General features: G+C 41.6%; 1 protein-coding gene across 6 annotated transcripts in view; it reads left to right on the top strand.

Annotated features, from left to right (window-relative positions):
* The first annotated feature begins 288 nt into the window (after positions 1 to 288).
* Positions 289 to 24,421, top strand: part of Luc7l3 (LUC7 like 3 pre-mRNA splicing factor) — a 28,404-nt gene continuing 4,271 nt past the window's right edge. For 3 of the 6 annotated variants that reach the window (XM_048366835.1, XM_048366836.1, XM_048366838.1), the window contains exons 1-9: positions 303 to 548; positions 8,044 to 8,110; positions 10,968 to 11,007; positions 11,165 to 11,309; positions 13,356 to 13,430; positions 16,113 to 16,217; positions 18,637 to 18,798; positions 19,747 to 20,030; positions 21,953 to 22,113. In XM_048366835.1, the coding sequence (XP_048222792.1) occupies positions 450 to 548; positions 8,044 to 8,110; positions 10,968 to 11,007; positions 11,165 to 11,309; positions 13,356 to 13,430; positions 16,113 to 16,217; positions 18,637 to 18,798; positions 19,747 to 20,030; positions 21,953 to 22,113 (1,138 nt within the window). In that variant the 5' untranslated portion in view covers positions 303 to 449. Of the gene's footprint in view, positions 549 to 8,043; positions 8,111 to 10,967; positions 11,008 to 11,164; positions 11,310 to 13,355; positions 13,431 to 16,112; positions 16,218 to 18,636; positions 18,799 to 19,746; positions 20,031 to 21,952; positions 22,114 to 24,421 lie in introns of all 6 variants that reach the window. The other 3 variants (XM_048366834.1, XM_048366832.1, XM_048366833.1) reach the window with 2 other exon arrangements.

The raw sequence follows: 24,421 nt of genomic DNA, 5'->3' as shown, positions 1-24,421 counted from the left end.
GAACAATGACTCGGACCACGTTGTTTCCCCCGCCGGAAGACGGCAGCGTGGGCACCACGTGCCTTTTGTCCATGTCTGGGGCGGTGTCCGAGACGTCCAGACAGTGTTACTGGGCGCCGGAGTGGTGCTGCGGGCTGAGGCTCCGGCGACGCCTTCCGAGCTGGGGGCGGAGCCCACGCCGACACCCTCCCACCACCACCCTACGCCGGCCCCGCCCCCGCGCAGCCCGAGCCGCCCGGACCACGGGAGCCACCCGGGCCTGGGCGTGTCCCCGCGGGCGCACGGCACGCTGGGAAGGCGCCCGCGCGGCGGCCATTTTGTCTTCTCGGCTCCTCGGCGGAGGAGGTGTTTAGGCCCGAGAGTGAGGCGAGGAGGCTGGTGACCGTGTCGCCAGCGTTTACGTGGACCGGTGCCAGGGCTGGTGGGGACAGCCGCCCGAGAGAAGCACCATGATTTCGGCCGCGCAGTTGTTGGATGAGTTAATGGGCCGGGACCGAAACCTTGCCCCGGATGAGAAGCGCAGCAACGTGCGGTGGGACCATGAGAGCGTAAGTCCCGCGGGCCTGGGGCCTGCGCCCGGGCGCCGTGGGGGCGGGGAGGGGAGCGGCGCGGGCCGGGCCGGGGCGGGGCGGGGCGGGCGGCCGGGGCCTCGCCGCGACACGCCGCGGCGTCTGAACCCGTGGTCCGGGGAGGCGGGTTTCCCGGGGGTCCAGGCCCGGCGTGTTGTGCTGTTGTTGCTCCGTCGAGGAAGTCCTGCCCCGGCCCGTCGCCGGGTTGAAAAGCACCTGGGTGAGGCGGGGCGCGGCGACGCGGTTAAGGAAGGTTGTTGGGCGCATTTGGCGATCGCTTTCGCCTCACGGAATAGAAGAAAGAAGGGCGCCGTCTTCAGTCCGTTATGTGGGTTCAGCGTCGTTATCCAGTCGGATAGCCGACCAGGCTTAGTGGGGGGAAAGAACCGTGGCCATCTCTGATTCAAGAATGGTTTAATTTCGGAGTTTCGGGAGAGGGGGGTATTAACAGTTTACAAGAGGTAACTTGATAGGGTTGATCAAACAAACGTTTGACAGTCGTTCTAAGACCCTCAAAGAGGTTGAAAGGCTTTTTCTTCCACCTCAGTTCAATCGACCCTCTTGCCCCGATATGGAAGAGCAAATTACAAGCCCTCCCGCCCCCCCGAATTCATATGTTAGGCTTGGGGGCGTTTAACCCATGTCTCTTCGCAAGAAATTAGTGAAACTAAACTTCCATCTTAGGAATCCTGCTCACTTTCCACAGTGCCTTGGAGCTGACTCCTTGTAAATACACTTAGTGTGCTTCTGATATGTTTTGCCCAGTTTTGAATATACAGTGTGACGTTTATTTTAGAGAGTTGTAGAGCTTTAGTTTTACTTCGCACATAAAATCAAACAATTCTAAAGCAGTTGCTGACTTGAATATGAAGAAATATTTCAACAGGCCGCTTTTTTTTTAAATTTTCCAGCCTTGGGGTTTGAACTCAAGATTTTCATCAGCTTGTAAGGCTGGCAGTCAACCACTTCTAGCCACTCCCTCAGACTTGTTTGTTTTTTTGGCACGTGTCACTCTGTGAACCTAGGGTAGCCTGAAACTACTGTGAAGTCCATGCTGGCCTAGAAACTCGAGAGATCTCCTTAGTGCTGGAATTATAGATGTGTGCCTCCAGGTCCAGCTAACATGCAGGCATTATTAAAGTAAGATTAGGCGCTTGCTACTTTAAAAGTCTTTGGATGGAATAAAATTTATCTTTGGCAATGCAGGAAAATAGTTGGTGCTATCAATGAGCCCTTTACATTAAAAAAAATACGTGTTTGGCTGAAGTATTGAGGTGTGTGCTATCTAATTAAAGAGTAATGTGGAGTATTCTACAATAGGATTTGATTTGCAAGATATTTGTCAAATTCACTCACATATTTGTGATTGATTTCAAGCGTGCTCCTGGCCTGGGGCTTGAACTTAAGTCTGGGCTTTTATGCTTAAGGCTAGCACTTTACAACTTTAGCCACAGGTCTCTACTTCAGGTTTATTTTTAGTTTTTTTTTTTATGGTTAGAGGTAAGACTCTCACCAAGAAGAAGTGCTGTATTGTTTTGGTCAGTCCTGGGCACTCACGTACTCTGAGCTTTTTTGCTGAAGACTAGCTCTCTACGACTTTGAGCCAATGCTCCACTTCCGGTTTCTAGATGATTAATTGGTGATTAGAATCTCATGGACTTTCCTGCCTAAGTTGGCTGTGAACCATCATCCTCAGCCTCCCCATACAATTTAGTAGCTTTTTTTTCATCATTTAATAACTTTTCAGCCTAAGGCAGAAAACTTAACAGGTCAGCTGATATACAAATAGGATGTTTGAGTATTTTGCGTTAAAGAGAAAAAATGATTGCCTTTCTCTGCCTCCTTGTCTTGCTTTTTTAAAAAATTTAATTTTATTGTCAAGGTGATGTATAGAGGGGTTACAGTTACATATGTAAGGTAGTGAGTATGTTTTTCATACTTGTTATCCCTTGCCTTTTTGTTTTAGTGCATTTTATTGATTTTTAACTTGATCATATGTAAATGTTATGCCTTTAACAACAGGTTGCACTTTATTCTATTTTAAGTCATTTAGCATTTCTAAGAGAAGAGCTTGATACCATTTCTGAGTCGTTTGTATAATATACTTTTGACTTTTAATCTATCTGGGAATTTTTCTTTGCCACACTTGCACTAGATGGGAAAAGCCATTTAAGTTGAGCAGAGTCATTTTGTTTTGATTCTTTCAAACAGGGATAAGAAAATGCCAAAAGAAAGAAGCAATAGTATATTAAACCAGGGATGGTGATTTCTCCCTGTAATCTAAGTAGTTAGGAAGCTGAAGAAGGTGATGTACAGTTTCAGGCCATCCTGAGCTACTTAGTGACACCCAAAAAGAACAACAAAATTCTAGTGACAGCCTAAAAAATAGATTGCACCTAAGTGGAAAGTGAGACCCTATCTCAAAAATAAATAGCAAGAAAAATAACCAGCCCTGGAGGCATAGCTCAGCAGTAAAGTACCTGCTTAGCAAGTGTGAAGCCTTGAGTTGAAATTTCAGTACTGCCAGAAGAAAAGGATTCAGAATGTTAAATGTATATATACCCTTATCCAAATCAGTGTTAACACATAGCCAAAGCATTATTTTCACTATGTTGAAGCATTTGAGTCATTTTAACCCTAAATGTCATTAGGTATCTCTAAAATGTAATGACTAAAAAAATGTAACTAGAGGGCTGGGGATATGGCCTAGTGGCAAGAGTACTTGCCTCATATACATGAGGCCTGGGTTCAATTCCCCAGCACCACATATACAGAAGATGGCCAGAAGTGGCACTGTGGCTCAAGTGCAGAGTGCTGGCCTTGAGCAAAAAGAAGCCAGGGAAAGTGTTCAGGCCCTGAGTCTAAGCCCCAGGACTGGACAAAAAAAAAAAAAAAGTAACTAGAATACTATGGTCACATTTCCTGAGTGGTTGCATTAGGGAAAATGTATATGAATATATGCTATATGCCTCCTATATGGTATGTGATTAGACTCTTGAAATCCCCCCCACCATGAGAAAAGGCAACCTAGGTGGATAAACTCCAGTATTCGTTTAGTCTAGTGTAGATGCAGCACTTAGCCTTGGAGAGACAGCCATTAGTATGGCTAAGTTACAAAGGAAGTGGCACTGTTGCTCAAAGTGGTAGAGCATTAGCCTTGAGCAGAAGGAGCGCAGACCCCAAGTCTAAGCCCCATGACTGGCCAAAGAAAAATTATGAAAGAACTGTGTGTTGGTGGCTCATGCCAGTTCAGAGCCAGCTCAGGCAGAAAAGTCCTTGAGACTCTTATCTCCAGTTAACCACCCCAAAACTGCCTGTGGAGTTGTGGCTCAAAGTGGTAGAGTGCTAGCCTTGAGCAAAAAGATCTGGGACAGCTCCCAATCCCTGTCCCTTGACAGGAAAAAAAAAAAAAAGGACTAAATACATTTTACAAGCTCTTGGGTGTTGAGAGCCCACAAGAGGGGCACCTAACTCAGATTGGGATAGTCGAGGGCTTTTCACACCAAGGCCCTTTGAATACTTATGACAAAGAATTTTTTAAAAATCATTAAGATGTTGGTATGCTTTTTCTGATTGGAAAAAATTGACGACCTGAATTAGTGATAATGTTTAAAGTGTGTGGAATGGACAACTATTTTTGTTAAAGTGTCAATTTACATTTGCCCAGATAATTGAATTTAACACAGTTCCACTTCTGTCTTTTTTAGCCTAAATAATGTCTCATTTAAAGATTGATTCCATGGAAGTATTTAGCAATTTTTTTATTTTTGTGTCTTCTGTATTTTGAATTAAGATTTTTTTTTTATTGTTGTTGTTGGCGGTCATGGGGCTTTAATCAGGGCCTGGACACTGTCCCTAAATTTTTTTGCTCACTGGTAGTGTTCTGCCACTTTGAACCACAGCACCACTTCCAGTTCTTAGGTGGTTAATTGGAGATACCCAACCTTCTTGCCCAGACTGACTTCAAATCTCAATCCTCAGATTTCAGCCTCCTGAGTAGCTAGAGGCGCCTGGCAAGTTTTGTTTTTTAACAGAGTAGATTTGCTTACTACAACAATACTTAAATTTAGTACAGAAGTAAATTGTAAGGTTGTTTTCTTCCCCTCCCTGTTATTGCCAAGCCCCCCTCCCCCAATAATTTAAAATACTGGTTTGTTTCTAGACTGTCTTGTTGATACATATGGATCTACCTTATTTGTTTCCTGATAGGTATATAGATTATGTCTTAATTCTTTTGCATTAACAACTAAAGTGTGTGTGAGAGCACAGGTGTGTATGTGTGTTTCTGAGCCACTTGTACTATGGGTACTGGGAAAGATAATGGCTAAGTAAAAGAAATGCTAATTTTATGTTTGGGTAGATGCTACTAGATTTTTCCCTCAGTCTTGTAGTATTTTGTTTTCAATATCATTTACTCATCACTATAATGCTAGATTTATTCATTTCTTGAAAGTTTCTTTTTTGTTTTGTTTTTTGTTTGCCAGTCCTGGGGCTTGGATTCAGGGCCTGAGCACTGTCCCTGAGCTTCTTTTTTGCTCCAGGCTAGCACTGTACCACTTTGAGCCACAGTTCCACTTCTGGCTTTTTCTGTGTGGAACCGGGGAATCGAATCCAAGGCTTTATGTATGCTAGCCCCTCTTGACAATTTCTTTTTATTGGTGGTGGTGGTGTGGTTGTGGGGCTTGAACTCAGGGCCTGGGGGTTGTTGTCACTGAGCCTCTTTGTGCTCAAGTCTAGCACTGTACCATTTGAGCCACCATGCCACTTTGTTTTATTTTGTTGCCAGTCCTGGGGCTTGAACTTGGGGCCTGAGCACTGTCCCTGTCTTCTTTTTGCTCAAGGCTAGCACTCTACCACTTGAGCCACAGCACCACTTCTGGCTTTTTCTATATATGGTGCTGAGGAATCGAACCCAGAGCTTCATATATACGAGGCAAGTACTCTACCACTAGGTCGTATTCCCAGCCCCATCGCTTTGCTTTTGAGTGGCTAATTGGAGATGAGTCTTGTGGGGACCTTACTGTTTGTGCTGGCTTTGAACCACGATCCTCAGATCTCAGCCTCCCGAGTAGCTAGGATTATAGGCATGAGTCACCTAATGCCTGGTAACAATTTCATTTTAAAATGACAGAAACTTGGCATTATTTAACCCTCCCCTTTTTTGTTGTTCAAGGCTGGTGCTCTATTCAGCCACTTGACTTCTGGCTTTTTGGTGGTTGAAGATGAAAGTCAGGAGCATTTTCCTACCCAGGCTGGCTTTGAACCTCAATCCTCAGATCTCAGCCTCCTGAGTAGCATTATAGGCTTGGGCCATGAGTGCTGGGCCATCAAACCCCTTTCTAAAACTACTTAACGATAATATTTTAAAAAATTATAAAATAAAAATTTCAAGTAAAATCTTTTTCCTCCCTTTCCTCTCCTCTTTTCCCCCCTCCCCTAAAGATAACATATATTATAAAATGAAATTTTCAAGTCAAACCTCTCTCCTTCCCATCTTGAAGGCATGGTTGGCATTCCACCACTTAAGCTATACACTCCAGTTTCAGCTTTTTTTTTTTGCTTGTTAATTGGAGATAGAGTATTGAGATTTGTCTGCCCTGGGCTGGCTTTGAACCTTGATCCTCATGTCTTAGCCACCTGAGTAGCTAGCATTATAGACATGAGCCACCAGTATCCAGATGGTATGAATCTTTAGATATGCATTGCAACTTTAATCTTCTGGACATGGCTTAAGGTACCACATAGCTTTGAGTGAATAAAGCCTTTGAAGCAAATTCATATTTAGCATTCAATTCTAAGTATCTAGGAGGAAAAAAACCTTGCTGTAATTTTTGTGGTGTTGGATATAGAATCTAAAACCTTGTATATGCTGTGCAAATATTCTACTTACTGAGCCATATCCACAGCCTTCTCATTATTATTTCATATGCCATAGGTTTTTTTGGTTTTGTTTTATTTTTGCCAGCACTGGGGATTTGAATTCAGAGCCTTGTGTTTACTTTATTTGCTTGCCAAATTGGCTCATGCTGTCACTGAGCCATGCCTCCAGTTTGGCTGGTTTCTTATTGTGGAGATGAGATCTGGGACTTTTTTCCCTAGAGAAAAGTGATCCTCAGATCTCACCCTCCTGATTAGTATGAGTCATTGACATCTGGCTTCATATGTCATAGTTTTGCTTTGATAATCCCCACAGTGACAGTGAACTTTTTTGTGATGTATTTTGGAATTTATTAATATAATTTCATTTGTAATATTACAGAATTAGATATAAGATACAGCAGTATTAAAAACCTACAAGGAAGCCCGCACCACTGACCCTTGCCTGTAATCCTAGCTACTCAGGAGGTTGAGATCCTAGGGTCGAGGTTCAAAGCCAGCCTGGGCAAGAAAGTCCATGAGACTCTTACTTCCAATTAACAACCAGAAAACCGGAAGTGATACTGTGGCTTAAGTGGCAGAGAGCCAGTCTTTAGCTGAAGAGCTCAGGGACAGGACCTAGGCCCAGAGTTCAAGCCCCATGATCAACAAATAAAAATTAATAACAAGGAAAACCTAGATTGAGGGGCTAGGAATGTGGCTTAGTGGTAGAGTGCTTGCCTAATAGGCACGAAGCCCTAGGTTCAATTCGTCAGCAACCACATAAACAGAAAAGGCTGGAAGGCTCAAGAGGTAGAGTGTTAGCCTTGAGCAAAAAGAAGCCAGGGACAGTGCTCAGGCCCTGAGTCTAAGCCCCAGGACTGGCAAAACAAACAACCTAGAATGAAGAGAAAATACATTGTGTACATGCATTGAAATAAATACCTAAATAACAGCAAAAGAACTGGGTGTTTTGAAGAAATTACATTTATACATATATATACATTGCAGTATTGGGGTTGAACCCAAGGTCTTGAATTTGCTAGACAACTGCTCTGCCACTTTAGTTATGTCCCAGCTCTAGTGCAGAGTTTATTTTATAGAGTGTGTGTGTGTTTGCGCGCTCATTGCTCTCAGTGCTTAAATTTGGGGCCCGGGTGCTGTCCCTGAACTTCCGTGCTCAAGCTCACCTTCCAGCTTTTTGTAGTTAATTGGAGATAAGAGTCTTTGAGCTGGCTTTGAACTACAGTCCTCAGATCTCACTCAGACTTCTGAGTAACTAGGATTATAGACATGAGCCACCAGTGCCCAGCAGTAGTGTAGGTTTTTTTTTTAATATAAAAATTTCTCTTTATTCTGAGAAATCTCCCTATATTTACTGTTGCTAATATAGGGCCAGGAAACAATTAAAAAGTAGACAGTAATTCTGTCAGTCTTGTGTATCTTTTCTTTCTTGAAATTTAGAAACATGGAAGATTATAAGGTTCAACAGATGAGATTGTTCTTATATTTGATTGTAATATGACTATGTCAAGAGATAATAGTTTGGGTACCCTTTTCTAATATAATTTTGAAGTAGCAATTTTTAAGAGTTAAGTATCTTTTTTCCATCCACTAGGTTTGTAAATATTATCTCTGTGGTTTTTGTCCTGCGGAATTGTTCACAAACACTCGTTCTGATCTTGGTAAGTGAATTTTCTTTGTAACTTTTATGCAATGGGTGATTTAATGTTTCTTGGTTTGGCTGAGTGGTACACAACTAATCTCAGCTTGAGGCTGAGACAGGAGGAGCTAGGATATGCTGATAACTAATTTCTTGAAGTACTTGAATGTGTTAATTATAATCAATCTAATGGTAGCCTAAACACACGTCTATTTCTACTTCTTCCTAAAAGCCCACTAATGTGAAAATAACTTTTTTTCTTTTCTTTTTTTGGTCCGTTATGGGTCTTTAACTCAGAGCCTGGGTGCTGTCCTTGAGTTTTTGTGCTCTACCACTTAGAGCCACCACAGCTCCATTTCTGTGTCCTGTTTTTAATTGGAGATAAGAGTTTCAAAGACTTTCTTGCCCAGGCTGGCTTTGAACTGTGATCCTCAGATCTCTGCCTCTTGAGTAGCTAGGATTTATTATAGGTGTAAGCCAGCAGCACTAGCTTAGTTCAGGGATTTTCTTTCTTCCTTCTAAAACATTTTTTTAAAATGGTTATAAGGGAGGGCTGGGGACATGGCCTAGTGGCAAGAGTGCTTGCCTCGGATATGTGAGGCCCTGGGTTCAATTCCCCAGCACCACATATACAGAAAATGGCCAGAAGTGGCGCTGTGGCTCAAGTGGCAGAGTGCTAGCCTTGAGCAAAAAGAAGCCAAGGACAGTGCTCAGGCCCTGAGTCCAAGCCCCAGGACTGGCCAAAAAAACAAAAAAAAATGGTTATAAAGGAGATGTACAAAGGGGTTACAGGTACGTAAGTCGGGTAAAGAGTACTTTTTTTTTTTGGTTGATCCTAAGGCTTGAACTCAGGGCCTGGCTACTGTCCCTGAGCCTCTCTGTGCTCAAGGCTAGCGCTCTACCTCTTGAGCCACAGCACAGCGCCACTTCTGGCATTTTCTGTTTATGTGGTACTGAGGAATCAAACCCAGGACATCATGCGTGCTAGGCAAGCCACATTCCCAGCCCAAGAGTACATTTCTTTTTGGACTGTGTCACCCCTTCCTTCACTTAGTTCAGAGATTTTCAACCCTGACAATGCTGACATTTGAAGTAATTTTTACTAACTGTCCCGTGCATTGTAGCAGTTTAGCAGCATCCCTAGCTTGTACCCATTATATGCCAGTAACACTCCTCAGGATAACCAAATTTGTCTTCAGATAATTCTAAATGTCCTCTGGGGACAAAATTGCTCCCCAGTAGAGAGTGTAGGTGGTCCCTTATACCTGTTAATCCTACCTTTCCTACCCCAACACTCCAGGAGGATAGAGGGATATTTTCTGGAAGAATTGAACTTGACGCTAGTCATCTAAGACAAAAAATACAGAACACAGTTGACTTTTGTTCCCTCGAGTATGGTATATAACTTGTATTCTAGATACATCATAGTGTTTGCCTTAGAGTATCAAGGAGCACATTAGGACTGGAAGAGTCAAGATCTTCTTGAAATTCCAAACAGCCCAGGTCAGTAATGAGAAAAATGAGATTGTAAGCGATTAAACAAGTCCTTAATAAGTAGGATTTTCCTGCCCTATTTCCAGAAGGATACAGCTAGATACTTGTCCTCAGACAGAAGGGAAAGGAGTCTTTTCTTGGGAAAGTTAACTCTTTCAGAGAAGTGATCTTTTAAAGTATGTACTCTGAGAATCTCCTAAAAGAAAGTCTGAGTGTCTTAATGACAAACATGGTCTAGCTAAACCAACTTCCACCCATATTTTAAATTAACTTAAAAAAAATCAGTCACTTGCCAAGAATACTATTCAGACATTGCAAGAAAACATTCAACATGATAGATTAGGTAACAAAACCAAGAGAAAGGCAGTGTATAGTAGAATAAGCAGTAATGGTGCTTTGCATGCCCTGTGATTTTTAATTTTTGGTTAAGCTGGAGGTCTTGCTAACTTTTTGCCCAGGCTGGCTCTGTACAACTATCATCTCCATGTCCCTAGTTAGTAGCAGGGGTTACAGGCTTGAGCCACCATGTCTAGCCTTAACATCCTAGATTGAAATAAGACAAAAGGCTAATGTAATCGAACTAATTAATCTGCTGTGGGTTTTTTTTTTCTAATTTTTAGTAGTTTTATTGGAGATAAAAGTTTTACGGACTTTCCTGCCCAGGGTTGGTTTTGAACTGCAATCCTCGGATCTCAGCCTCCTGAGTAGCTAGGATTACAGGCATGAGCCACCTGCTCCCCGGCCTCTGCTGTATTTTAAGACTCAAGGTAAATTAGTATTGAGAGCGTTTTCATTGGCTGAGTTCAGATGTTTGAGAAACAAGTGGAAATAGATAGATGGAAAACAAAAAATTGAAGAGAACTCTTATCAACCATATTTCTTATGAACCTTTTGTTTGGTTCTACAGAGAATACTATTTGTGTGGTCAAGAAATAAATACTAAAGGTTTGTTTATCCTAAATATTTGACATATAAGATTTGTAAGCTAAGTTGCCCACCAGTGGCTCACACCTGTAATCCTAACCACTCAAGGAGGCTGAGATCTGAGGATTGTGGTTCAAAGCAAGCCCAGGTAGGAAAGTCCATGAGACTCATCACCAATTAGCCACCCCTCCTCCTGGAAGTAGAGCTGTAGCTTAAGTGGTAGAGTGTTAACCTTGAGCACAAAAGCACAGGGGCAGTGCCTAGACCCTGAGGTCAAGCCCCAGGACCAACATTTAAAAAAAAAAAAAAAAAGGTTGGTTAGCTAAAAAAGCAAAATAGTCATAAAATTTATAAATTTGGGTGTGTAAGGCTGGAATTGGCTGTTTTAGAGGTAGGAAGCTGTTAGGTATATGACGAGGAAGGTTTGTTAAATGTCAAATAAACATTTTTTTCTCTCTTAGGTCCATGTGAAAAAATACATGATGAAAATCTACGAAAACAGTAAGTTGTGCTCTTTTTTTGCTCTTTGACAGCATGAGAGACAACCAGAAATTTACTTCATATATATCTGGTTACTCTTCATCCTAAATACAAAGTTCTTAAGTGAATATAGAATATATGACTTGTATTGAATAACGGTTTATTTTGTTTTTATCAGGTATGAGAAGAGTTCTCGTTTTATGAAAGTTGGCTACGAGAGAGATTTTTTGCGATACTTACAGAGCTTACTTGCAGAGGTAGAGCGTAGAATCAGGCGAGGCCATGCTCGTTTGGCATTATCTCAAAACCAGCAATCCTCTGGAGTAAGTATGAAATGAATACAGTCATTGTTCTCTGACTATCTAGAGACCTAATGTTTGAAAGTTGCCTTTTTTGGAGCTACCCCCCCCCCTTTTTTTCTTTCCTCCTAGTCTGGTCCCTCTCTTCCCCTCCTCCCTTCCCCATTCCCTTCTACTGTGCTGGGGATCAAACTTAGGTGTGCATTCTAGGCAAGAATTCTGTCAAAGGCAAGCATTCTCCCACTCAACTGCATTCCCAACCATCTTGGCACTATTAGCAAGGAAAACAACACAGGTAGTTTGTCCTTGTTGTCTTCATCCTAGTAACAATTTCTTGAAAGCTGGCTCCAGTTGCAGAATGGTGAGTACTTTTGAAGGATTCACTGAAAGAATCAAGTCCAGTGGCTGGGAATATGGCCTAGTGGCAAGAGTGCTTGCCTTGTATACATGAGGCCCTGGGTTTGAATCCTCAGCACCACATATATAGAAAAGGCCAGAAGTGGCGCTGTGGCTCAAGTGGCAGAGTAGCTAGCCTTAAGCAAAAAGAAGCCAGGAACAGTGCTCAGGCCTCTGAGTCCAAGCTCCAGGACTGGCCAAAAAAACCAAAAGAATCAAGTCCAGATATTTGGAAACTTTCATAGTGGTCCAGACAAGAAATGTCAGTTTGGATTAAGACTGTAGAGGCAACAGGACTTCACGGCTTGGAATTGGTGACCAAGGAACAGAGAAATTCACATCTTGCTTAGTTCTTAGCTTAAACAGTCTGGTAACTGCAGAATTAATGGAAATGGAGAGCTGGAGAAAATTGTGTGCTTATAGTTTCTTTCCTGGGTGATGTCAGGTCTCAGATGCATCTATGTGTTTATTTTTTATTTTTTTTCGGGGGGGCAGTCCTGGGGCTTAGACTCAGGGCCTGAGCACTGTCCCTGACTTCTTTTTGCTCAAGACTAGTACTCTGCCACTTGAGCCACAGCGCAACTTCTGGCCATTTTCTGCATATGTGGTGCTGGGGAATTGAACCCAGGGCCTCATGTATACGAGACAAGCACTCTTGCCACTTGGCCATATCCCCAGCCTCGCATCTATGTGTTTAATTAATTTTTAGGGGTACTAGGGTTTGAATTCAAGGCTCTGTGCTTGCGAGGGAGGTAGTCTACATCCCCTAGCCCTTTTAGAGTCTGGAGTCTTCATTAGTAAAAATACGTTGATTTTGCTAATCATAAGCTTTTTCTCAGATATAAGTAACTGACAAGATAAGTAACTGAGAACAGCCTTTTTTTTTTTTTTTTTCTTACTACCATTGTTTTGTTTTGTCTTGTCTTGTTTCTTGCCAGTCCTAGGGCTTGGCCTCAGGGCCTGAGCACTGTCCTTGGCTTCTTTTTGCTCAAGGCTAGCACTCTACCTCTTGAGCCACAGCCACTTCGGGCTTTCTTTCTGCTGTGCGGCCATTAGACCATGTCTTACTAGGTAATGAGAACTGGCCTAGAACTCAAGATCCTCCTGCCTTCTAATCCTGAGTGCCACAATGACTGGTCTGAGCTACATCTGAACTTACAAATAAAAATATTGTTGGGTGTAACAAAGAATACTACGATCTCAGCAAAGTCAGGTGGCTGAGGCAGGAAAATCTTGAGTTTGAGGCTACTCTGGGCTACACAGCCAGGCCCTGTCTCAAAAGCCTTTTTTTAATCTGGTCCTGGGGCTGGACCACCTGGGCCTAGCCTGGGCTCTGTCCCTTAGCACCTCTCTGTGCTCACAGCTAGCACTCTTACCACTTGAGCCACATAGCCATTTCTGAGTAGTTTATTGGAAATAAAGAGTCTCACTTTCTTCCCCAGTCTGGCTTTGAACTATGATCATCAGATCTCAACTTCCTCCTGAGTAGTTAGGATTACAGGTGTGAGCCACTGGTGCTTGGCTTCACAACTTTTATTTTAGTCCTTGGCATTGAACCCAAAGCCTTATATGTGCTGGGCAAGTGCTTTGCTGCTGAGCTACACTTTTATCAGAGTTTGAATGTTATCTTTGCTTTTTACTTGTTGGTAATATAATGCATCTTACTTTTTTCAGGCTGCTGGTCCAACAGGCAAAAATGAAGAAAAAATTCAGGTTCTAACAGACAAAATTGATGTGCTTCTACAGCAGGTGAGGATTATGTGCATTAATATGAAAAAATAATTGAGAAAGACACTTTCCTAATAATTAAATTGAAAAGATTCAACATTAGTAGTCATTTAGGTAAGTACAAATTAAAACCATAATGCAGGCTAGGCAAGGTAGTACATGATTGTAATCTCAGCAATGAGAAGGTTAATACAGGAGGATGAAGAGTTCATGACCAATTGGGGCTAAGTAGTAAGACTTGTCTCAAAAAACAACAAAATCCCCACAATGTAATAATCACATCTGTTTGAATGACTCGAATGAAAAAGACTGGTCATACAAAGTGTTGACAAGGATTCACCAGCTCTGTTGGTGGGGATGTAAAAACAGTTTAGCACTTTGGGAAAGAGTTTATCTATGTCTTAAAAGGTAGAAATTCCAGGTTGGCGCCAGTGGCTTGTAGTCTAGCTATGCAGGATGCTGCGATTGGAAGATGATGGTTTGGAACCAACCTGGGCAGGAACCTTAAATTGTTACTTCTAACCACTATCACAGTGTTACCCTTGAGCAAAGGGTGCTGTGGCTCAGAGGTAGTGATAGCCTTGAGAAAAAAAGCTCAGAGACAGCCCCATCTCTCTCTCTCTCTCTCTCTCTCTCTCTCTCTCTCTCTCTCTCTCTCTCTCTCACACACACACACACACACACACACACGCACATGCACACCACCCCCAGTTCTTCCTGCAAACTCAATACTATATACATGCCCAAGAAACCACTAATCTGACTCTGTCACTACAGAGTTGAATTTTGTTTGTTTGTTTTTGGTTTTTTTTGGCCAGTCCTGGGGCTTGGACTCAGGGCCTGAGCACTGTCCCTGGCTTCTTTTTGCTCAAGGCTAGCACTCTGCCACTTGAGCCAAAGCGCCACTTCTGGCCATTTTCTGTATATGTGGTGCTGGGGAATCGAACCCAGGGCCTCATGTATATGAGGCAGGCACTCTTGCCACTAGGCCATATCCCCAGCCCCTGAATTTTGTTTTTATTTCCAAAATTTTATTGAGCTGTTCTTTTGGGTCTGGCTTCTTTCAGAAGGGGCCTGGGAATATGGCCTAGTGGTAGAATACCTGCCTCGCATACATGATGCCCTGGGTTTGATTATTCAGCACCACATATATAGAAAAAGCCATAAGTGGTGCTGTGGCTCAAGTAGTAGAGTGCTAGCTAGCCTTGAGCAAAATGAAGTCAGGAACAGTGCTCAGGCCCTGAGTTCAAGCCCCAGAACTGGCAAAAACAAACAAAAACCTCAGGAACAACACCTAGGCCCTGTACTCAATCCTAGGATACCCTTTCCTTATACCCCTTTCTTTCCTGTCCCCTCCTAAAAAAAAAAAAATAAAAACAGCCCGCAGAAATGAAGTTAGCCAGTGCTGGTGACTCATACCTCTAATCCTATCTACCCAGAAGACTGAGCTCTGAGGTTCCCAGTTCGAAGCCGGCCTGGGCAGACAAACCAGTGACTCTTACCTCCAAATAACCAGCAACAAGCCAGAAATGGAGGCATGACTCAAATGGTAGAGAGCAATCCTGAAGTGAAATGGCCTAGTAAGAGTGTGTCTCTGGGTTAAATCTTCAGTACCAGCAACAGCAAAAAGGTTAGAAGTGTACTATGAGCCATTCCTCTCTTAGGTACCCAAGAAAAATGAAAATATGTCTACTTAGTGACTTGTGTATCAACATTTATAGGTTATTTATAATGTCCAGCTCAGGTGTCCAGCAATAGATGAATGAATAAGTTGTAGTATAGCTATAAAATGGAATACTAGCCAGTACTGGTGGCTCATGCTATAATCCTATCTGTTCAGGGGCTGAGACTGCAGATCATGGTTTGAAGCCAGCCAGGTAGAAAAGCCCATGAGACTCTTATCTCCAATGAACTAAAAAAAAAGCCGGAAGTGGTGGCTCAAGTACTAGAGCACCAGCCTTGATCACAAAGAGGCTCAGGGATAGCGCCCAGGCCCTGAGTTAAGTTCCAGGACTGGTGGGGGTGGGGGAAGATAAAGAATACTAGTTAGTATTAATAAAGAGGAAATATCTACATGTGACTGGAGGAATATTAATTTGACTGAAAGAAGCCAGACCCAAAAGAACAGCTCAATAAAATTTTGGAAATACAAACGAAATTCAACTCTGTAGTGATAGAGTCAGATTAGTGGTTTCTTGGGCATGTATATGGTATTGAGTTTGCAGGAAGAACTGGGGGTGGTGTGTGTGTGTGTGTGTGTGAGAGAGAGAGAGAGAGAAAGATGGGGCTTGAACTCAGGGCCTGGGCACTGTCTCTGAGCTTTTTTTCTCAAGGCTATCACTACCTCTGAGCCACAGCACCATTTCCAGTTTTTTGGTGGTTAATGGACTTCCTGCCTGGACTGACTTTGAACCTCAGTCCTCAGATTTCAGTCTCCTGAGTGCCCCGGCTGAGGAAAGCTTTTGTCAAGGTGGATGTGTTTGTTACCTGTATGGTGCTGATGATTTTGTGGATGTATGCGTATGTCCGCACTAACCAAATTGTACATCATTTTGTTGCATGCCATGAAAGCTATTAAAAAAAAATCACCAGGAATAAATCCAAAAAAGTTTTAGAAAAAAACTCAATGCTAATGAAATGGAGAGGAAAGAAGGAAAACAGTTCCATTAGAAAAAGAGGTCTAACTTTTTTATTCTTTCATAGATTGAGGAATTAGGATCTGAAGGAAAGGTAGAAGAAGCCCAGGGAATGATGAAATTAGTTGAACAGTTAAAAGAAGAAAGAGAATTACTTAGATCCACAACCTCGGTAAGTAACAAACTTTTAAAACTATTAAGCTTGTTTACTGTGAATTACCTGGGATTTACTGTTCTGAATTATGAGTCATCAAAACATTTATTTTTGGTTTCAGACTGAGATTCAAATTTGCTACCCAATGCCTTTTCTTATTTATTTATTTATTTATTGCCAGTCCTGGGCCTTGGACTCAGGGCCTGAGCACCATCCCTGGCTTCTTCCCGAGCCACAGTGCCCCTTCTGGCTGTTTTCCATATATGTGGTGCTGAGGAATCGCACCCAGGGCTTCATGTATACGAGGCGAGCACTTTACCACTAGGCCATATTCCCAGCCCTGTGTGTATATTTTCATTTATATTTATTTACTTTTTGTGTGCTGGATATTAAACTCAGAGCTTCATGTTTGCCAGAAAACTTTTGCTACTGAGCTATATCTGTAGCCCCAGCATTATTTCTGAGATTCCAGACAGTGTAGTGTTTTACCCCACCAGCAAGCAAGCCATCAGTTGTGCAGCAGCAGACAACAGCCTGTGATATCTCTTATTTATTTCAATTCTAACGCTTATTCTACCTGAAGTAATGTCAGGCCAGACTTAGTCCTTTGTTCCTCCGCACATCAGATCATTAAATGCCATTCGTATGCTCCAGGTTCTTTTACCTATGCTTCTGACTGGTTATCAGCCCACAAACCTTTAACCTGGGGTTCAGTTACTTTACTGTCCACTTCCCCAAACCTTGAAACCAGTATACCAGTATTACAAAGGATGCAGACAGAGATGTATAGGAGGGATACAGAACTTCTACCTACTCTTCGCTGCACCACCTTCTAGGACCCACCATGTCTAGGACCCACCATGTGTTCAGCTGTTGTTGTTTTTTTGTTTTGTCTTCACTACATACACATTATGAAACACAGATAAGTGATTTGACAGAAAGAATAGATGTTTTGCAAATAGACTGAGTAGGGAAATGTAAGATTTACAGTGGAGAGATTTTTCTTGGCCCCTATATGCAGCAATAGGACAAGAGCACTTCTGAAATAAGGGTTTTCTGATCTGTCAGACAAGGTAGGTCAGAGTATTTATATCTAACTCCAAGACATGGAGATAAGGGAAGATTAGAAGTTTCTGTGACCTGCCTTGAGGAAGACAAGTTATAAGAGAGAGTTATGAGCCAGGAACCACAGATGAAAAGCAGCAAAAGGTAGTATCTTATCACTGACAATACAAAGTAAATTGTTATGATTGCTTTCCCTGTAGGTTTTTTGAGGGAGGGTTGGGGGGGGAGGGTAGTCCTGGGGCCTGAACTCAGGTCCTGGGCACTATTCCTGAGCTTTTGTGCTCAAGGCTAGTTCTCTCCCACTTTAGCCACAGCACTACTTTGGGCTTTATTTTGGTTAAGACGCTCATGGATTTCTCTGCCTGGATTGGCTTTGAAGTTCGAATAGCTGATCTCGGCCCCTTGGGGGTAATAACTAGGATTACAGGTGTGAGCTACCAGCACCCAGGTCAATAAAATATTTATTTATAAAAACTATTTGACTGGACTGGGAGTATGGCCTAGTGGTAATGTGCTCGCCTCGTATACATGAAGACCTGGGTTCGATTCCCCAGCACCACATACATAGAGAATGGCCAGAAGTGGCACTGTGGATCAAGTGGTAAAGTGCCAGTCTTGAGCAAAAAGAAGCCAGGGACAGTGCTTCTTAGGCCCTGAGTCCCAAGGCCCAGTACTAGCAAAAAAAACCAAAAAACAAAAACCATTTGACTGCTGGCTTGCCAGCTCACTTAAATCATAAATATTTAAGTTTGGGTTTTATTAATGATGTTTTAGTATTTACACAGCATATACATTAAGCCTATGGAAGAGATTAATTTAGACTAAAAGAGATAGCTTTCTGGAAGTTGAAATTTTCCAAGGCAGTGTGAGTATTCAACAATTGAAGTTGACTAATAGGTTTAATGATTTTCCTTGGAGGCAGTGCAGGTTGGTTGCTTTTGCCGTGCTTCTGTTGTAAAAGTTGACCAGTTGATATCTAAAATTACAGCTTTGGGGGAAATTTATAGCTTTTAGATTCATTAGAAATAGGCTCTAGGGGCTGGGAATATGGCCTAGTGGCAAGAGTGCTTGCCTCCTACACATGAAGCTCTCTGCTCGATTCCCCAGCACCACATATATGGAAAATGGCCAGAAGGGGTGCTGTGGCTCCGGTGGCAGAGTGCTAGCCTTGAGCGGGAAGAAGCCAGAGATGGTGCTCAGGGCCTGAGTCCAAGGCCCAGGACTGGCCAAAAAAAAAAAAAAGAAATAGGCTCTAAATATTACTTTTGCCAAATCTGTTCTAAATGTGTTGTAGGGTTTTTTTTTTGTTTTGTTTTTTTTGCTTATTGTTCCTTCCATAAGTATTCTTATAACAACTGACTTGTGTTTTCAGACAATTGAAAGTTTTGCTGCCCAAGAAAAACAAATGGAAGTCTGTGAAGTGTGTGGAGCCTTTTTGATAGTAGGAGATGCCCAGTCACGGGTAGATGATCATTTGATGGGAAAACAACACATGGGCTATGCCAAAATTAAAGCTACTGTAGAGGAATTAAAAGTAAGTTTTGGGGTGGGAACAGAGTTCAAATGGTTGAGTTCTTGCCTAGCAAGTACACTGTCTTAGGTTTAATCCTTAGTACCACCAAAAAAAGTTTATAAGAAACCTATATTTTAGCTCTAGCTAAAACCCACTCTAGCTGGGTGGACATCTAGCTACTCAGGAGGCTAAGATCTGAGGATCATGGTGTGAAGCCAGCCCAGTTAGAAAGTCCATCAGACTCTCATCTCCAGTTAGCCACCAGCAAACCAGAAGTGGCACTGTGGCTCCAAGTGCTAGAGCACTAGCCATGAGTGAGAAAGCTCAGGGATAGCACTTAGGCCCTGAGTTCAAGCACTATGACAGACCAAAAAAAAAAAAATTCTATCTCTTTAACTATTACTAGCTATCACTTAAAATAGCAGTATTTTAGTGTAGCTAAAATTTGATCATGGGAAGAAAAAAATACCTTGTTGATATTCTGGTGATGCTTATTATTATTTAAGTGGTGATAGGTCAGGGATGTAGCTTAGGTGGTGAGTGCTTGTTTAGCATGGCCAAGGCACTGGATTTAATCCCTAGTACTAAGTAAACCAGTCATGATCTCTGGTGAAATGTTGCCATTCATCAAACTATCAAAACACTACTTTCTTCGCTTTTACCAGAAATTTTGAAAATTTTCCCTAAAGAATTAGTCAAGTAATGATACTTTGTGTAGTGTATATATATGGTATTTGAATTTCTCCATTCCCCATAAGTATACCAGATATCTAAAGTTAGGTCTACATGCAGCTTTACTGTATGATGGTCGTTTAACAATGTCTTTTAAGATTAGAGTTATCTAAAAACCCAATTTGAAGGGCATGAGTGTAGCTCAGTGGTATAGTGCTTGCCTAATGTTCCTGAGGCTCTTGGGCCTATCCCTAGCACCATAGCAAAACAAAAATCTAATTTGATTTTTTTTTCCAGGAAAAATTAAGAAAAAGAACTGAAGAACCTGATCGAGATGAGCGTCTAAAAAAGGAGAAACAAGAAAGAGAGGAAAGAGAAAAAGAACGAGAGAGGGAACGAGAAGAAAGGGAAAGGAAAAGGCGAAGAGAAGAGGAAGAGAGAGAGAAAGAGAGAGCTCGTGATAGAGAAAGAAGAAAGAGAAGTCGTTCACGAAGTAGACACTCAAGCCGTACTTCTGACCGAAGATGCAGCAGATCTCGGGACCACAAAAGATCACGAAGTAGGGAAAGAAGGAGAAGCAGGTACACAAAACATACAAAGTAGTGTCTAGCTCAGAAGTACTAATTGTTGATGGTATCCTTTTATGGGATGAAAAAAACTGATGTTCCTCCACTTGTGTTGAGGTTATACTAGATAACCTTGTTATAAATAAAAATTGGGACTTGAAAATATGTTGAAAACACCAGTGTTAGAACAGCACAGTATATTATAAGATGCTGGTTACTAAACTTTGTGATTGCATGCTGCCCGGAATTAGGATAACATTGCTAGCCTAGGAAAAGATAAGAATTCTGGGGCTGGGAATATGGCCTACTGGTAAAGTGCTTTACCTCATATACATCGAACCCTGGGTTGGATTCCTCAGTACCACATATGTAGAAAAAAGCTGGAAGTGGCACTGTGGCTCAAAAGGTAGAGTGCTAACCTTGAGCAAAAAGAAGCCAGGGACAGTGCTCAGGCCCTGAGTCCACGCCCCAGGACTGGCAACAAAAACAAAAAAGAATAAAATTAAAAAATAAATAAAAAAATTCTGAATTGCATTTTTGCTGTACACATCTTTTATACCATCATAAAATCAAAATGTTGGAGCTTTGTGGTAGTGGTAGTGGTAGAGTACTTGCCTAGCATGCATGAAGCCCTGGATTTAATTCTTCAATACCACATAAACAAAAAGGCTAGAGAAGTGGTGCTGTGGCTCAAGTGGTAGAGTGCTAGCCTTGAGCAAAAAAGAAGCTCAGGGAAAATGAGTGCCCAGGCAATGAGTTCAAGTCCCAGGACTGGCCAAAAAAAAAAAAAAAATGTTTTAAGTTAACCTGTCATAGACTGCATCAAGTACTAGGAGTTAAATCAGTGAGTGGTTTCTTCTTTAGGGCAACTTCTTTGCCCTAGTTCCCATCTATTGACGTTTAAGACAGTCTTTTTTTTTTTTTTTAATCCGTCATGGGGCTTGAACTCAAGGGCCTGGGCGCTGTCTCTGAGCTCTTGCTCAAGGCTAGTACTCTTCCACTTTGAGCCACAGTATCACTTCTGGTTTTCTGGTCGTTAATTGGAGATAAGTGTCTGCCTAGGCTGGCTTTGAAACACTAACCTCGGATCTCAGCCTCCAGAGTAGAAAGGATTACAGGCATGACCCACCTGGCACCCAGCTGAGTTTTAAGGCAGTAAGTATACCAGCTGGTCTCCTGTGCATCTCTTCTCACTGGGTCTAGGAAGACATGATAACGAAAAACAATTTTAGTATTTTAACTAGAATTAAAATCAGAGTCTTAACGATTTAGCACAGCAATGACTCTCAGCATGATTTGAGATGAGTTGAATTCAAAGTTTCGGTAATTTAAAATTTTCATGATTTATTAGAAAAGTCAGGTGCTAGTGGTTCATACCAAAAATCCTAGCTACTTAAGAGGCTGAGATCTGAGGATTAAAGCCAGCCTTGGCAAGAAAGTCTGTGAGACTCTTTATTTCCCGTTAACCGTCAGGAAGCCTTCAGAACAAAAGCTCAGGGACAGTGCCTGGCCCTGAGTTCAAGCTCCATGACTGACTGAAAAACAGAACATATCTGTTAGAAAGTTTTATGTATGTACTTAAAGGAAAGTGGTTTTTTTTTGTGTGTGCCTGTCCTGGGGATTGAACTCAGGGCCTGGGTGCTGTCCCTAAGCTTATGCTTAAGGCTTTTTTTTCTACTTGAGCCCCAGCTCCATTTTCAGCTTTTTGCTGGTTAATTGAAGATATGAGTCAGACTTTTCTGCCCAAGGTGGCTTTGAACTGTGATCCTCTGACCTGAGCCACCTCCTGAGTAGCTAGGGTGGTATGAGCTACCAGTGCTTGGCTTAAGTGCAAGTTTTGTTTATAATCTTGTTAAGTATTCAATAATAGATACTTTCTAAAGTCTTTCATTATAACACCAGCTGACAGTTTCCCTCCTTTTTCTTAAACTATTAAGAAGTAGAGATCGACGAAGAAGCAGAAGTCATGACAGATCAGAAAGAAAACATAGATCTCGAAGTCGGGATCGAAGAAGGTCAAAAAGCCGGGATCGAAAATCATATAAGCACAGGAGCAAAAGTCGGGACAGAGAACAAGAAAGAAAATCCAAGGAGAAAGGTTAGTTTGCATGAGAGTTTGGTTCACTGAGAAGCTTATTTTCACAACTTTTCCTCTGCATGCACTTTTCTTCAGAGACAGGCAGGTTCGATTTCAAGCTGTGTTCCTTTTCACTTATAAGAAGCACCATTCAGTAAAAGACATTCTTGTCTCTACTCCTAATTTGTGAGACACTATTTGACAATAGTATTTTGGTTTTTTTGTCGGGGGGGGGGGCAGTCAGTGGGGGGGGCAGTCCTGGGCCTTGGACTCAGGGCCTGAGCACCATCCCTGGCTTCTTCCCGCTCAGGGCTAGCACTCTGCCACCTGAGCCACAGCGCCCCTTCTGGCCATTTTCCATATATGTGGCGCTGGGGAATCTAACTGAGAGCTTCATGTATAGGTGGCCAAACACTCTTGCCACTAGGCCATATTCCCAGCCCAATAGTGTTTTCTTGACATGTAAAGTTACAGCCTTGAACCAGTAACTTGAAGATTTTTATCACTTTTCAAGATAGACTGTAGAATTTATTACAATAATTGGCTCTTTTTTTTTTTTTTTTTTTTTTTTTAATAAGCAGCCAAACACTGGTGGCTCATGCCTGTAATCGTATATACTCAGCCTGGGCAAAAAAGTCTTTGTCAGACTCAAATTTCCAATTAAACATCAAAAAAGCCAGAAGTGGAGCTGTGGTTCAAGTGGTACAGTGCTAACCTTGAGCATAGAAGCTCAGGGACAGGGCCCAGGTCCTAAGTTGAAGTTCCAGGACTGGCACAAAAAAAAAAATTAAAAAACAGTACTCATGATACTTTACAAAGTAAATGTACATTGTTGTGTTGATTCTGGTATGCAGCATTCATTTGCCTCTAACTATATAAATTTCCAGAAGTTAAATACCTTCCCATGTCCTACCCAAGTTTTATGCTGAATCAACATTCACTTTCTCCTCTACTTTTTCCTTGATGTTCTGTGGCTTCCCAACAGTTTGTGCTGTTAGCACCATTAATGGACTTCTAAATGTAGTTTTCAGTGTGTCTTCACAAAAATATGCTCTTCTTTTAATTTAGTTCTTACTGAAAAAGTATTCTTTTCAATCACTTAAGTCTTGTTTCCAGATTATTTTTAGCATCTTCCATTTTATATTAGCTGAGCTGTTCTGCTTTGTATGATTTTAGAAGTGAGAAAGAGCTGGTTTCTAACTTTCAGCTCGGTTTGCTTCATCCAGTTTTGCCTGTGTCCACATGTGGTTACAACATAATATATGTGCTATTTGAATTGTATGCCGGCTTTTATGTGATGTTTGTTTTATATTATTTTATAGATGTATTCAATTTTGTTAGACTTAATGTATTTTGCTTAAGGCAGAGAAATAGGACCACAAGCAGTGGACTAATTTTCTTTCCTCACAATACTAATATATGTATATTACAGACATTGGTCTTTTATAATGTGAAACAAATTATGAATAGGGACTTTTTGTAAACTTGTCAGAAGCTTTAGTGTTTGATTTTTAAATTTGAAAATTACTTTCCTGATTCAAAAGACAGTTGCTACGCTGGAAATGTAGATCAATGATGTAGAGAGCTTGCTTAATGTGCTTGAGACGCTTGGGTCTAGTCCCCAGCACTGTCAATTGGAAAAAAGAATAGCTGTTTCTATTTCTAAAGGGATACTGATGTACATTTGTAAACTCTGGCCTTGAGTTCTCTGTAACCTGAGCTGGCCTCAAATTCATAATCTTTCCTTGGCCTCAGAACTTTGAGATTACGGGTGCACCCAACTATACTTGTCCATTTGCATAAATTTTGAGAACATTTCACTCTGTCCTTTTTTTAAAGACTCTCAGTGATATATTTTTTTAGGTGAGGGTTCAGTGGTCAAGAGCCAAATATGACTATCAGAGCAAATCTATCTACATGAGAAATTATTAATTCGATTTCCTTGTTAGATTTTTGTGCTCTGTTCCATTTGCTCTGTTCCATTTGTGCCACTCCTATTGGGTCAGTTCTTGTTATTAGCTAGCTTTTATAACTATCTGAACTTAGAGTTGAGTTGTGAATTGCGCTGGCCATCTGACTAAAGCAGGCACATTTTATGAAATTTCTGGATAAAGTTAAAAAAATGTCTTGAATTGCTTACCTTTAATTCCCATAATGATAGATAGATAGATTGCATTGTGGAATGTAGTAAAACTCTGTTTAACTCAATTTTTTTTTCTTATCTAGAAATGCATTCTTTTTTTCTTTCAAATTTTTATTATCAAACTGATGTACAGAGAGGTTACAGTTTCATATGTTAGGCATTGAATACATTTCTTGTGTTTAACTC

This window comes from Perognathus longimembris, chromosome 17 (assembly GCF_023159225.1).
Source record: "Perognathus longimembris pacificus isolate PPM17 chromosome 17, ASM2315922v1, whole genome shotgun sequence".
In the NCBI taxonomy this organism is placed as follows: Eukaryota; Metazoa; Chordata; class Mammalia; order Rodentia; family Heteromyidae; genus Perognathus; species Perognathus longimembris.
This window is presented reverse-complemented; position numbering and strand designations above follow the sequence as displayed.